At 52.7% G+C, this 14,362-nt stretch overlaps 4 protein-coding genes across 4 annotated transcripts; 1 reads left to right on the plus strand and 3 right to left on the minus strand.

Annotated features, from left to right (window-relative positions):
* Positions 1-792: 792 nt before the first annotated feature.
* UV8b_02972 (uncharacterized protein) lies at positions 793-5,559 on the plus strand (the record flags this gene model as incomplete). The annotated part of the gene is made up of 3 exons (XM_043140470.1): positions 793-1,404; positions 1,512-3,512; positions 3,577-5,559. 3 exons carry the CDS (start codon positions 793-795, stop codon positions 5,557-5,559), a joined length of 4,596 nt encoding a protein of 1,531 aa, XP_042996404.1.
* Positions 5,560-5,955: 396 nt separating this feature from the next.
* On the minus strand, positions 5,956-6,453 carry UV8b_02973 (uncharacterized protein; the record flags this gene model as incomplete). The annotated part of the gene is made up of 3 exons (XM_043140471.1): positions 5,956-6,012; positions 6,095-6,218; positions 6,287-6,453. The coding sequence occupies 3 exons, from the start codon at positions 6,451-6,453 to the stop codon at positions 5,956-5,958; spliced, it is 348 nt and encodes a 115-aa protein (XP_042996405.1).
* Positions 6,454-8,294: 1,841 nt separating this feature from the next.
* Positions 8,295-8,850, minus strand: UV8b_02974 (uncharacterized protein; the record flags this gene model as incomplete). The annotated part of the gene is made up of 3 exons (XM_043140472.1): positions 8,295-8,354; positions 8,414-8,730; positions 8,793-8,850. The coding sequence occupies 3 exons, from the start codon at positions 8,848-8,850 to the stop codon at positions 8,295-8,297; spliced, it is 435 nt and encodes a 144-aa protein (XP_042996406.1).
* A 4,290-nt stretch (positions 8,851-13,140) lies between these two features.
* Positions 13,141-13,690, minus strand: UV8b_02975 (uncharacterized protein; the record flags this gene model as incomplete). Its single annotated transcript, XM_043140473.1, has 2 exons — positions 13,141-13,480; positions 13,533-13,690. The coding sequence occupies 2 exons, from the start codon at positions 13,688-13,690 to the stop codon at positions 13,141-13,143; spliced, it is 498 nt and encodes a 165-aa protein (XP_042996407.1).
* Between the last annotated feature and the right edge of the window lie 672 nt (positions 13,691-14,362).

The raw sequence follows: 14,362 nt of genomic DNA on the forward strand, positions 1-14,362 counted from the left end.
ATAGCAGAACCATGCGATATCGCAATCAGTGATTGGCACCCCCAACTGTACGTCGTTCGTTGTTGAATGCATTGGCGAATGAAAGCTGCCAGGTATGTTCTGATGGTACGGAGTAGTAGGCCCAGGATAGAAAAACCAGTCCATCGATATCTGCCAGCCAAGCACTTGAGTTGAAGCGAGATTGCACCTGACTCAAAGGAAGGTTGGCGTCGGCCGGCGATATTGAACCAGACCTCAGAGTCTCGGACGGGGCCACGACTGAATGATGACATATGACCCTTACAATTGCCCGCGACGTCATGATTACCTGGCAGTTTTTTCTTGGAAAGTGCATACCTCCTCAGGTACCTACCTACCTTCCCGGGAGGTGCTAAGCCCCTGGTCCAATGTCTCAGTCCCTCAGACGAGTTCCGGAGTTGCCAAATTATCCTCAGCAACTGGCGAGAACTGGTGCCTGCATCCTTGCCAGTTGGCTTGCACTTGACCCCACAGCAATTGAACTTTCGACGAGGTCGTTCCTCCGTAAACAATTGAATGCCCGTCAGGGGCCGAGGAAGGCGAGGAATCTCCAACAAATATCCTCCCTCGTCATCATCCTCTTCAGCCCCGACAGGTTTGTCTATTTTCAAGTTCCTTGCTCGATTTTGGTTGCACCGGGTTTCGGTGGGGCGGCCGCAGTCAACAAGCCTCAAGCGCGAGCGGGAAGTACCTACTACCACTGGCCCCCGAGTACCGAGTACCGAGTACCGAGTACCGAGTAACTGCTGTAGGCACGGAGTAACGGAGATGACAATGGCATTGGCAGCAGATGGAACTACGGGCGCAGCACCCACCAACAAGGCCTCGGCCTCGGAGTCGTTGATACCCACCCTTTTGAAGTCTGCTGTTGACCAAACCGTCAAAGCTGTGACCGCAGTGGTTCAAACTGAGATCCGCGCACTTCCAAAGCAAATAATTGCGGCAGCTGTCTCTCAGCGAGCTGCAGAACCAGTCAAGGCCCGAGCAAGGCGCAGGGATGCCTCTGATGGCGAGGAATCGGGTCAGCCCAAGTCGCAGCAACTATGGAACGACGCATATGACCTGTTGGAGGGCGATGATGCAACAGCTGCCATTGTCAAATCATATGCCGCTATGCTGACATTTGCGATTACTGGAGATGACGGGAAGCCTCAGCCCGAGACGTCCGCCTTGATGGCCGAGCTGAAGGATCCCGTGAAACGCCAAGCTCACATGCGAGAATTAGTCAAAAAGGGCCGTGAAAAGTTTGCTGGCGATTCGAAAACTGCTCAAACCGTGGGGGATGTGGCTTCTTTCATCCTTCAAGCCCGGGGAATTATCGATGTGGCAATCAAGAATGTTCCTCAAGCAGCTTTGCCATGGGCGGGTGTTTGTGTTGGACTGCAGGTATGAGGACATGGCAGAGCCTATGCTGTGTCGACCTTGTTCTATTTTTATCATTATTATTATTATTATTATTATTATTATTTTCGTTGTTGCTGATTTCCGAGCAGATTCTCACCAACCCGGCGAGAGTGTCGCGGGCCAATCTCTCTGGTATAACCCATGTCGTTTCTCGCATGGACTGGTACTGTTCGTTGGTTGATCACCTTCTCGACGAGCGTAGCATCATTGAAAGCCAGGAGCCTGCTGTGGTAGTCATGCAGCGTCTCGAAAGCTTAGTTCTGAATCTTTACAAGAGCCTACTGCTCTATCAGATGAAAAGCGTCGTTTCTTATCACCGGAGTTCCAGCCTGACCTATATTCGCGAGCTGGCTGCTTGGGACGACTGGGATGGAGACCTCAAGGTTATCAAGACTGCGGAAGAGGCATTGAGAGCTGCTTCCGTACAGTACAATACCCAAAGCTCTCTCGAACGCCTTTCTGAGCTGTTACAACAGGGGGATATGATGCAATCGACCTTGGGAAACGTTCATCAAGACCTTCGAGACTTCATCTCGGCTCAGAAAGAAAAGGTGGCCGACGACAAAGACTCAGCATGTCTTCGAGACCTCTTTCTCGTTGATCCGATGCGAGAATTGGAGAGGCTGGAGAGGAGAAAAGATAAGTTGATTGACATCGCCTTTTCATGGGTTTTGGGCACAGAGGAATTCGCTTCGTTTTCCAACTGGACCCAGTTTGATGCTCGACGTATGCTGTGGATCAAAGGAGGGCCTGGAACTGGCAAAACCATGCTTCTCATGGGCATCGTCCGGGAAATTTCTCTTCAGTCCGCAGCGTTGGCGCCCAGTGTTTCTTACTACTTTTGCGACGGCACGGCAGACCAAACCAGGAACAATGCAACTGCAATTCTCCGCGGCCTGCTGTGGTTGCTTCTTGTCCAGCAGCCACGCCTGGTTCAACACTTGCGCTCCAGGCATAAATTTGCCGGACCATGTCTCTTCACAGACGCCAATGCTTTCAGTGCAATGTCTGAAGCTTTCGAAAACATGCTCAAAGATCCTGCACTGACTCCCGCGTACTTGGTTGTAGATGCCCTGGATGAATGCAAAAACGGCGCCAACGACATGATCCAGTTAATATTCAAGTCTCTCCGTCTTTCCGACAAGGTAAGATGGTTGGTGTCCAGTAGACCTGGTCTTGAGCTGTTGAAGCCAGGTATGGGCGAGGCTCTGGTTGAACTGGACGCCCAGAGGCTTCAAGGCCCGGTTCATGCCTACATCACGTACAAGCTCTCCAAACTGAGACGAGCCTCTGCTTTTAAAGATGAGACTACTTCTGTGGAACTTTCCAACGAGATCTGCGACAGAGCCTCAAACACCTTCCTTTGGGCTGCCTTGGCATTCAGAGAGATTCAGAGGACCGAAAGCAAAGATTTCGAAAGCAAAGATGTTCTTGCGACGATTAGAAAATTGCCTTCAGGACTACCAGCACTCTATAGCTACATGATGAGCAAGATTGAGGGACATCACGGGTTGACGCAAATTCGGTGCAAAAATGTTCTTTCCGCCGTGTATTTGGCATATCGGCCCCTGACCCTGCGAGAGCTCGGCGTGGTAGCAGGCCTTGGCTCTCCAGTCAAACCCCTGAACGTTGTAAAGGCATGCGGCCCGTTGCTTACCATGACAGGTAGAGTGGTGTCTCTTGCTCACCAGTCCGCCAGAGACTATTTGTGCGAGACGTATGGAAAACTGCTTGAACAAGGCCACCCTTTGATAAGCCATCAAGACATGGCTTTACGATCACTCTCCGAAATGCAGCACACGCTGAAGCAGAACATGTATTGCTTGCCCGGAAATGGGTACTTTCCACGGGTTCTCGGCGATGCAATAAACGGATCCGAAAACGACCCGTTGGCAGCAGTCGCCTATTCGTGCACATTCTGGATGCACCATCTCTGCGACGCAACCGACTCGGCTACTTCTGTGGAGCTTGTGACGCCCAAAGAGGTGCTTGCGTTCCTCAAGGGGTATTTTCTCCGCTGGATAGAAAGCCTTTCGCTTCTAGGAAAGTTGCATGAAGGCTTGGAGTCGTTGAGGATGCTCGCTGCTCAGGTGACTACAACATGATGTCTACATCCGTTTATCAGGACATGCTGCTCACAGGATACAAATTTAGTCGCGGTTCGAATCTTGTGCTCCTCTGAGGCGGTTTTTAAAGGATGCAGAGAGGTTCTTGATTTCCCACCAATCCACTATCAAAGCGGCGGTCTTGCAAACCTATGGTACCGCCCTGCTGTTCAGTCCCGCCGAGGGCAGGATACGAGCATCGGGGTGGGACGAGCGGCTGGATTTCATACGCGGCATCGTCACTACGCAGCAGATTGGTGACTCTAGCACTCGTACCCTGGATGGCCGGTATGGCTCGGTCACCGCTGTGGCTTTTTCTGAGGACGGTCGTCTGTTCTCCACGGGCACTGAAGGGTCTCTGACTGTGTGGGATACCGAAGCTTGGATACCAATCTGCACAATATTCCTTCCTGATTGCAACGGTGTGGCGGAAGAGCTGAGCTTTTCCCCCGACTCCACATCCATACTGGCAGTGTATGGCGATACCTTGCACATCTGCAGCCTGGAAACAAAGACGCAGCTGCGAGCCATTACGCATTCTGAGAAGCAAAGGATAGCGTGCGCAAACTTTCATTCAGATAACAAAAGCATTGTCATGGTTCTCAGTGACGCAACAGTCTACATGTGGGACGCAACTACGGAGGACATTCAACAGATATTCACGGCCAAGGGGGAAACCAAGAGTATCATGGCCCTGTCCCCAAACAACCAAACCCTGGCCGTCTCAATGCTGGAAAACCTGATTGGCATCTGGGATATTGCTACTGGCACGGGTCACAGTGCTCGTGTGCTCAAGCGCCATGACGAGGCGTTCCGTGACTTTACGTTTGCAGCTGATAGCAAGACGCTCGGTTCGGTTTCAACAGACGGCACGATTTGTCTCTGGGATATCGAGAGCGGTATGTGTAAGCAGAGTTTCAGCCCAGGATGGAACAATTGGCCGACAATAGCCCTGTCGCCGGATCTCAAGATCATGGCCATGGGAGGCCTGGAGGACACCACGCGTCTTCTTAACATGGAAAACTGGAGCCAGCAGGAAGAGGCACATAGCCACCATGGTCGGGTGACAGATGTGGTGGTATCCCCCGACAGGACTTCCGCGGCTACCGCTTCTCACGACAAGGATATTCGACTCTGGGACATGGAGCGAGGTCAGTGCCTGCACCGATTCAGCGGCCACCGGGACGCTGTTCATTCCGTTGCCTTCTCCCCGGACGGACAGAGACTGGCTTCCGCATCGAGTGATAGAACTGTTCGATTATGGGATGTTGGGACCGCTGAGTGCCTCCAGACTTGGACGGGTCATGCATCGGCAGTCAGAACGGTTGCGTTTGCACCAGACGGGAAGACGGTGGCCTCCTTTGCTGATGATGAAACCGTCAGGTTGTGGACTGTTGAGACAGGGTCGAGTCTGCCGATAAAGGGACAAAGCGACTCCCACTGCTGCATCGCCTTTTCCAACGACGGCAAGACCTTGGCCTCGGTCAATGCCGACGGGGCGGTTGCACTGTGGGACACCGAGACAGGAAGCCGAGCGCATTCCTTTGACAAGGAAGAAGACGATTGCCCCATGGCGCTGGTGTTTTCCCCCGACGATTCCATCATCTTCGTGGGCTCGGCGAATGGATGCATACATGCACTCGAAAGAGCAACCAATTCCAGGCGAAAGGTAGTTGATCAGCAAGAGTCGTTTTCGCACATGTCATTCGCGGATGACGGCGAGACCATTGTGACCACGGCCGGTTCCGTGGCAGGCAGCGCCTCTGGCCAAACGGCGCTGAACAAGAAGCTTCCAGAGAAGACTCTCTTCGTTTACAAGCCGGTGGCTTTTCCTGGCATGGAGGCGGAAGCGAGGCTGGGCGATGTCTGGATAGAAGGAAAAGGAATTCTGATGCTGTTGCCAAACAACTACGCGACCAGCGTGCTAGCAGTCTGTGAAGACATCATCATTCTGGGACACGCATCAGGCAAGGTGACATTCCTGTACTTTAGGTTTCCCAAGCGACCGGATACTTATTCGTGGCGAGGCTGAACGGCCAGCATTGGCATGCCAAGACGGGAGGGCCATTGCGAAATCACTCTTGCACACGCCATTCGTAGCGTTGCATTTGGTATATTTGAAAGACGAACTTGAACAAGAAGACCTTGGCTCAAATCTTGAAGAGGAGGTACCCCTACGAACTAGACACATCAAATGTAGTCCGACTACTCCTAGAGAACGCCCCAGCCATTGTCCTTGTTTCGTTCTTTTTATTTTTTTTTTTTTTTTTTGCTCCCCGTGAGAATGGAATTGTCTGATATTTTGCGTGTATCTTTACTCTGTAAAATGCACGTATTTCCGGGGTGGCCAGAAGATGGGATTGGGTTTCAAGTCCCATGCTTGAAACCCGCAGCTCATAGGGATTGCCTGTTGTCCCATGGTGGAGGCTTACTTGGCCCTCATGGAACTCATGCTATCGTTTGTGGGACCCTGTCGCCCAGGCATCTTTGGCAAAAGTTAGTTCAGTTCACTCGTGTCGGCGGGTAAATCGGGGTTGCAAATTGCTAATGAAAGAGAATAACCGTACCTCCATGGACTGGATAGAGCCGTGCTTGAGGATTCTCGTGATGACATCATCCGTGTTGTCAGTGCCGAATTCGGCATGTAGGATATTCTTGGGAGCGGTGTCATAAGTGCCCTGGGAGCCTTGCCTAAACGCCCCCCTGGGTCAGCATTTCATTGCGCAGACAAGCTTGCGGGAGAGGCGGCAATGCCTTACTTGTGTGTTTGAAAGACCTGGAAAGCGGCAACAAAGTCGGCCAAAGGCACGGAGCTGTCACCTAGTTTCCACTTCTTGTACGATGCCTCATCGTCGACAAAGACGAGGAAGTCATCGCTATTGCCCTTGTAGTGGACCTTGGATCTGGTGCTCTCTCCGCGGGTCATTTTCGGAACGGACGGAAGCTGCACGGCTGTTGTGAGGTGATGTTGTGCTGGGGGGTTTTTTTTTGTTACTATCGCGTAATCGTTTTGGGGAAAGGAAGCCAAGGCCCAGGTTGACGAGGCGCAGGTTCGTGCAAGGCTCAGTCAGTAGCGTGGGGGCGGGGGTGGATGGAGAATGGGAGAAGGGAGTTTGGTGTTTGGATCGCGGGAAGGAAAACAGGGCAGGAAAGTAGGGAAAGGGAAGGCAGAAGCCTAATAAAGCTTTGCCGGAACCCAAGCCGCCGTCTTGATCAACCAGGGAGAAGCCTGATGACGAAGCTGGCCTTTGCACCAGCTTTGCCAGAGAGGAAAGAGCTACGTCATTGCGCGGGGTGCTCGGCTGTGAAGGGGAAAACTTGGCAAGTGGGGCGAGCAGTTACCCCGCTCCGCTGGTCGCTCTGCTCTGCCCAGGAAGGAAGCCTGGGGACTCAGAACTTGCCGAGAGGAAGTGTGAAGGATGTGATGGCCGTCTTGCGCTTGGGTCTTGGATGACTGATGCGCTGCGAAGCCGCCATTCTCATTCTTCGCCGAAGACGAAAAAAAAAAAAAAAAAAAAAAAAAAAAAAAAAGCCCGAAAAGCCTGCCCGTCGCAATCGTAGGTGCTGGATGGTCAGGAGCCTCGGGGCCCAGGGGGGTGGACGACGGTACCTTTGGGCCCTTGCAGCTGGCGACATCATGCGACGAGCGGAGCACGCACGGGGCCGCACTGGCCAGCTGCGGGGGGCCTTGGCTGGACGACTTTGACGGTGTCAATGTGTCATGACTAACTAAGGTACATATTTACTCGGCGTGTGCGGAGGCTGTCGCTCTACGGAGTACCAGGACTTAGAAACGACGGTCAGAAGTCTGTGGAGTGCCGCAAACTTTATCCGCACCTGCGGCTGCCGGGCGATCGGCTCGTTCCAGTGGTCTCCCGAGATGTTACATAAGCACCCGGCATGAGGGTTGCGAAACGCTAGCCGTGCGTGATTCATTCAGCTTCTGTCGGCCTGTTCACACGAGGTGTCCCGAGCACAACATGGACGGACTGATGCACGCTCTCAAGGGGATGACGCTTGGAGAGATGGATCCGTCAACCTGCTACGCTTTGCTACGTTGGGGACGGTGGACACCCAAGGGAGCGGCACCATGGTTTCGTCCACCAGCCCCGTTTTGCAATGGGGGCGAGCCAAGCTTTTTCTTCTTCTTCTGTTTTTTTTTTTTTTGCTTCTTTGTACCACGTTGGTAATGAGATAAGAAAAAACCCTTTTTTTTCCTTCTTTTTTTTGGCCATGTCATGGTTCTCCGTGGGCTGTATTGTATGTAGCATTGCCGTTATCCAAGGCCGTAGGAAGCAGCTCGCCATTGCGTCACTAGGCATACATAGACCTCGTCTCAATCATGATCTGCCTTCTATATCACCAGGCGAACAAGTTTGAAACCTCAAAGCTCTTGGGCCTAAACGTAAATCGATACAGGCAGAGTGCAGTGCTGTGCTAGCCGATGCGGTACCTGACCCTACCATCTGCTATCCCCTTCCGTCTTTGCTCCCAGTCCCATTCTGTAAACTATCAGCAAAACATGGGCAGAAAAAAAAATGGCCGAAATCATCCAAACACTGGACATGCTAATAATGCTCCGTGAGGATCCGAGTCATAGTGGTATCACACAAACAACGCCGCGCTCAATGTAACACAAAAAGATTATCAAGTCGAAAAGAACTATGCCGGAAAGGGAAAAAAAAAAAGAAGAAGAAGAAGAAGGAAACTGCAGGTTTGGTGGTCGAGTACATGGTAGGTGAGGTGTTTGCTCAAGTTCATCTGCCGTCATCTTCGCGGTCTTGTCGTGCCTCTTTGCGGGAGAGTCCACGGCTTGGCGCAAATCATCTAGTCAAGCGTCAGCGTTTGGAACGGACTCGTCTATTGCTGCAGCATCCAATACATACCTCACCCTCGCTATATGCCCAAAAATATACAAACATTCCAATAAGGTAGTAAATAGCCGGATTTGTTGACTGATACATGAGAATGGAGCTCAAGGCTGTCAGAGGTAAGATGGCTAGTCGAAACTCGAGGGATCGGTGAAGGCTCGAGCCTGCGACAAAGCTGAGCGGCCACTCAAGCGCTAGCATACCCAGGCCAGACAAGAGGTTGATGGTTTGCAAGATCGGTACAGGCTTGACTGCTCCATCGAGATTCTTGGTCAAAAAGTCCCAGAAGACTTTGGGCCAGAAAAACCCTTCGACTGCAGCGGCGACTTGATCTGTGTACAAGTTGGAATCAATTAGCAATCGCCTAAAGATCGTTTCGGGTGTGATGACGCACAAGCTGCGGCTGTCAGGATAATGAGACGGCCCCAGTGGTTCTTAATCAATCGACCCATTCTTCACCCCTTGTAGATTTTTTGTTGCTGCTCTCAGTCTTCTTGATCCTTCTTTTCCTGCTGTCGCGGTAGAAAGCTAGGCACGTTGCGCTGCAGACGGTGCTGGTGCTGATGATTGCGAGACGCTCCCGATTTGCTCTTGTCGTATGCGATAATCCAGAGATGTACAAGTTGAAAGAAAGGAAACAAAAGTTGCCGTTGCCGTTGCCGTTGCGAGCTGCTAATTTTTCTCGTGAATAGTAGTAGTACAAGTCTGACGTGAATCGCGTGAATCTACGAGGACGGGGCTGGAAAAGCAATAAAGTGCTGGTAACCAGACCTGCACAGTTGGGCGACTGAAAGACTCTTATCAAGGGATTCCCCGCGGGCGGTGATTATAGGATTAGAGACGAAAGAAGGAAAAGAGAAATCGAGAGAAAGGCCAGCCCAGGTTTCAAGGACAAAGGGAGGCCGAGGGTTTTCTTGCTCTCCTTCTCTCTCTCTCTCGGACAGAAGCTGAGGTCTAGTATCAGGGTGGAACCCGGCCGGCAGCAGGAGTCGCAAACCACCGGCGGAGGGCTGCAGCCGTTGCCGGAAGGGGCAGGGCTAACTCTAGCCCGTGTATCAGATGACAACAGCTAGCGAGGCGGACACAGTATCGGATGTGGCTGACTCGAGACTGGCGTGAAAGCAGACGATGAAGACGGTTGCGAATTTATGACAGGCATCCGTGCGGGATTGATCTCTTGTCACCGGGCTACGTAGGTTACAGGAGGACGGACAGACGAAGACGAGGTGACGGAATGACGGAAGACGGAGCGTCTTGATTGAGACAACTCTTGCTTGTTCCACCGTGATGGGAGTTTCGAGGGTGGAGAGTGGAGAATCTCCTTGGACTGATCTGATGCGCCTTGTTTGCGGCCCCTTTGTGGTAAGAGATGTGGCCGGTGAGGTTTGATCTGATCTGAATGGACTGGGTCTCCAGCCGTGGCGCGAAAGGCAATGTTTGCGGCTGTTCCAGATGAGCGAAGGTGTTTGAAGGGTCGGATGGTATCGAGCAAAGACGGTTGCCAGATATGCGAAGCAAGACGGAGAGCATCTCTTGGGGTGGGAGCAGAGGATCAAGGAGATTGAAACCCAGCGGTCGGAGTAGCTGAAGGGAAGCTGGAGTTTTCTTTTTCTTTTTTTTTTTTCCTTTTTTTTTTTTTTTTTGATTTAATCAAAGAGAGGCAGGCGGATAGGATAGTGCATACTATTATGTACCAGACATGTAGTTTTGCATGGCGGTAGCTGGACCTTTTACGGCAACCGCCGGGGTAGGCGCCAATTGCTTTCACCTGTACGGACATGATCCGTCGACTGTACGGAGTACAATGCCAACGCGCATGTGGGCGAGGGTACACCAAGAGAGGGGTCGACAGGATGGAACCCTGGGCGAGGGCGACTACCCGTGCGACATGACATGGCACGATCCCAAGATGCAACAGCCCAGGGGCGATTGATCATTGGATCAACATCAACGGCCAGGCCAGGCCAGGCCAGGGTCTGAGCTGCCAGCTGCCAGCGGCCAGCTGCTAGACAAGGCTAGCAGCTTGGCACCGGTGACGAGGTACGGAGTGCTCCGTATCCGTATACTAGTCCGAAATCTGTTGTTGGCAGAAAAAGACGGCCATCATGGCATCCGCTAAGCTAAGTGAATTGATATTATTCGGAGGCCAGGTGACAGAGGTGACAGAGGTGACAGATCGAACATGGACCACACCAAGGCGCAGAAAAAGGTACCAACCTCAAACGTGGAGGTGACGACGTGACGACCACGGACCGACGGGCACCCCAGAAAGAGGGACACCTGCCCCACCTGCCCCATCTGCCCGGCCCCTACGTGTGGTTGGCTGGTGGTGATTGGGTAGACATGGGCGGTTACACGCCACACCAGAGCCAATAAGCATCCTGCCGTTGCAGGTCTGACAGGGGCCGCCCCTGCCAATGCCATTTTTTTTTATTCCGTGCCGCAAGTTGGTCTTGGCCACCTGCCTGCCACCTCTCCTGGTGCTTCCGATACACGACCGGCACTCTCAGGCTTACAGCCAGCCACCGCATCAAAAGCCCCGACAACGCCGCCACATTTTGAGCCTGGTGTTCACTGTTCACTATTCACCATCGCCGCCATCTCCGCCATCTCCGCCATCGCCACCATTGATTGAGGCACGAGCCCTTCCTTCCTCAAGCCGTCACTGGTATGCCCTTGACGATTGGACGACTGCTAACGACTAGCTGGTCAATAGCCCGACTCTCGTAGCGTTGGCCTGCGTCTCTTGGCCCCGTGAATCACCAAATATTGTCGTGGGCAGCGTCCTCCACCGCCCTCTCGGGTGGTTGGGTCTCATTTGCGCCAGGGCTGGTTTTTTCATGGCCAAGAGAGAAATATCGAGGTCCTCACTGCGACACTTTGCCAGTCGCACCATGCATGACTGAATCACCCTTTCTGTTCTCGGCCGTATTACCACCTTTCACACGCGCGGCGAAGGCTGGTTTTGGACGGACCAGTGTGCAACTGAGAGCCCCCCCCCCCCTCCCCCCATGGTCAAGCACATGGTGTCTGAGCTGAGGCGCCCTGCCCAGCCGCACAAAGGCCATTTCCCCAGACTGATTTTCAATGTTGGGCCATCGACCTTCGCCCCATAAAGTACCAGACATATGCAACCCACCTTCGTGCACCCTCCTCCTCCTCCCGCAGAGGGTTCGCGGAAGAAGCCAGGGTCCGGAGTATGTACCGACTAAGAAGATGCATTGTGCAAGCCAAGGTGGATCTACTGATATCACACCAGAAATCCTTGCCTGCCGTCACCAGTCCGTGGTCATTTGAGGCGACCAACTTCCCTAGTCCGCCTCCGCCATTCCAGCTTCGTACCTGAACTCGGTTCAGTCTATCCGTACGGACGCAGCTGTCGGTCTTGTTGATCTCAGCCATGCGAACCAACCGGTTGGTACCCCGTAAGAATTGAACATCTTTAGGAGGATTTGTTGAGGGGAAACTGCTGCAATAGCTCTGTATTGCGATAGCTCCCTGCGGCCGAAAAGTTCATATCTCAGCACCACAGCACGTTCCTGAAGATTCAGCCAGCACTGAGGAAAATTCTCTGACCATCCCCGGCCAAGCCATGCGAACACGAGCGCGATTCGAATCAGGTTACAGAGCGCTCCGGCGGCATTGATTTGGCTCTCGGGGGGAATCGTCGTCTTTTCCCGAGCATCTTTATACCCTTGGAATTGATTCCATCAGCCTCTTCTGTCCTTGCTACGGAGCATCTCCATAGAATCAGCCGAGGTACGGTACTCAGACTCAACCTGGGTGTCCCAACGTCACCAGTTGACTTTGCAGATCTTTCGCGGAGCGACATGGCGGCAAGAGCTGCCAAGTTGCCAGCCGCCTCCGTCTTAAACGTACCCTGCCACCTTAGCCGAGATCCCCTGCAGTAAATCTGTCTTGTCACTGGACGTCAGGGATCGATTGCCTTGCCCGGTCAAGTCACGGCGGCTCTGTGACATCGTTGATTGGAGATGGGCTGGCGTCGGTGCCACCCTACTCCGTACGGACGGACGTACATGGTGCTCCGTACTCCGTACAACAGTTGTGAGATGCGATCTGCAGCCAACCACCACTTTTCTTCTTCAACATCTGCTCGCCTCGTCGAGGTACTCCGTACTTCCTCATTGATGGCGCCTTGAATGACTCACAACAGGGGCATGCATAGCTCTGGCACGATCCGTTTTCCTTTCCATGTAGCAAAAAAAGTCTCACACTGGTGTGCACCGTAGTTGCGGAGTGCCTATCCGTGTATAGATTGGTTCCATCCGGCATGTTGCTGCACGCACGTCCACGCTTGATGCGCTGATTACCTGCGTTACAGTTGCATGCTTACCTCGGTACCTAAAGTATCAAACGCAAACGCTCCGGTCGCCAACGATTATGTCGCCTACCTAGTTGGGACAGCAGGAGTTGCTACTTCCAACCCTGTAATTGATCTGCAGTTTGATTATAATCGTGCTGATATCTGCGACTTTCCTTTTACCATCGGATTTCCCCCTCGTTTTCTTTGACTCTCTGGATGGGTTTCCAGCATCGTCATTACAGCTCTCAGCCTTGCACGGTCGTCCTTGCGGTCAGGTCAGCTCGTCACATCAGTTTGAGGGATTTAAAAAGACACGTCAAAACGTCAAAATATGAGGCAGTATGTGAATAGTATCCGCGCCATCTCTCCCGCAATCTCAGTCTCGTCAATTGCGTCAGCACATTAAATCACCTGATTCCTACAGAGGCTGTGGGCCACATTGGAAGTAGGATGACACCCGACCGCCGTCGACCGCCCCAAGAGCTTCACATAGCCTAGCTTGTCCTTGGGCACTTTCCGCCATTCGAGCCAAATTTGCTAATCCGGCCGAGGAATTCACCACCACCTCAGCCTGCTTCTTGGACAGAGGAAATCCTCGCACACACTGGCGCGCAATCTCTTGTTGGATCGCTCGTTTATCATACTGAACGGGGTCGTAACGTGGTGTGCCACAGTATCCTTGTAAGCATTCCAAGGTCGTAGCGAGCTGGCTGGGGCTGGATAATGGTATGGCAGCTGTGCAATTGTGTTGTAGCATACTGTCATGCAAGAGTCAGAGTTTCCGCTGCACAATCCTCTGATCCGACGTACTGTATTTGAAGCTCCATGAACATGGACATGGACTCCTGCCCTTCCAGGAGAAAAAGGACCGCTGTTCTGCTTTGGGGTGCAGCTTGGTGGGCCAGTCGGTCAATTCGTAATTTCGCGTCGGGGCACGGCGCGGCGAGGAGGAGGATGCGACAGGTCATTGTGCATCCTTTGGATGGGTATTGGAATTCCAAATCATGGCTGGGCAACGTTGCTTCTGCGGTCCCATCAGCGGGCTAACCCATAAGGTGTTGGCGAGGTGGACGCTTCGATACCTTTCCATTTAAGAGGAGGTTTGAGAAGTCCCGGAATAGCTTTCGCCCAAGCCTGGTTCTTGTGCAACGACGAGGAGAACATGGTGGGGATAGGATAGGGGCAAGTGTTAAAACACAGAGCACTGGAAACGTCTGGTGCGTCTTTGTCGCATATGTCAACCGCTCCAGCAGGATCTTGCCGTCTCGGAAAGTTTGGCACATGGCAGCGCGTGATGCTCTACGGCTTTGTTGGTGGGACGCGGGTCCAATTGACTTTTGGAGATTTTCCCGTGGAAAGAGCTCTTGGGCCTCCTACCTTCCCTACCGTCGTTCCCATCGTTCCCATCGTTCCCCTATTCCATGATTTTCCCCCTTTATTTTCCTTCTTCTTCTTTATCTTCTGTCAATGCCCTTCCCTTCGTTTTATTTTTTTTCTTTCTCTCCCGGCTATCGTCAAGTCTGGACCAAGTACATCTATCGCAGTCATTCCCAATATGTGCAATGGTGGTATACTCCACAGGGTTTGGTGTACGGAAGTGCTCGCACCAAGGTATCCACGCCTTTGTGAGAGGAAAACCT

The sequence above is a fragment of the Ustilaginoidea virens genome, chromosome 2 (genome assembly GCF_000687475.1).
Source record: "Ustilaginoidea virens chromosome 2, complete sequence".
In the NCBI taxonomy this organism is placed as follows: domain Eukaryota; kingdom Fungi; phylum Ascomycota; class Sordariomycetes; order Hypocreales; family Clavicipitaceae; genus Ustilaginoidea; species Ustilaginoidea virens.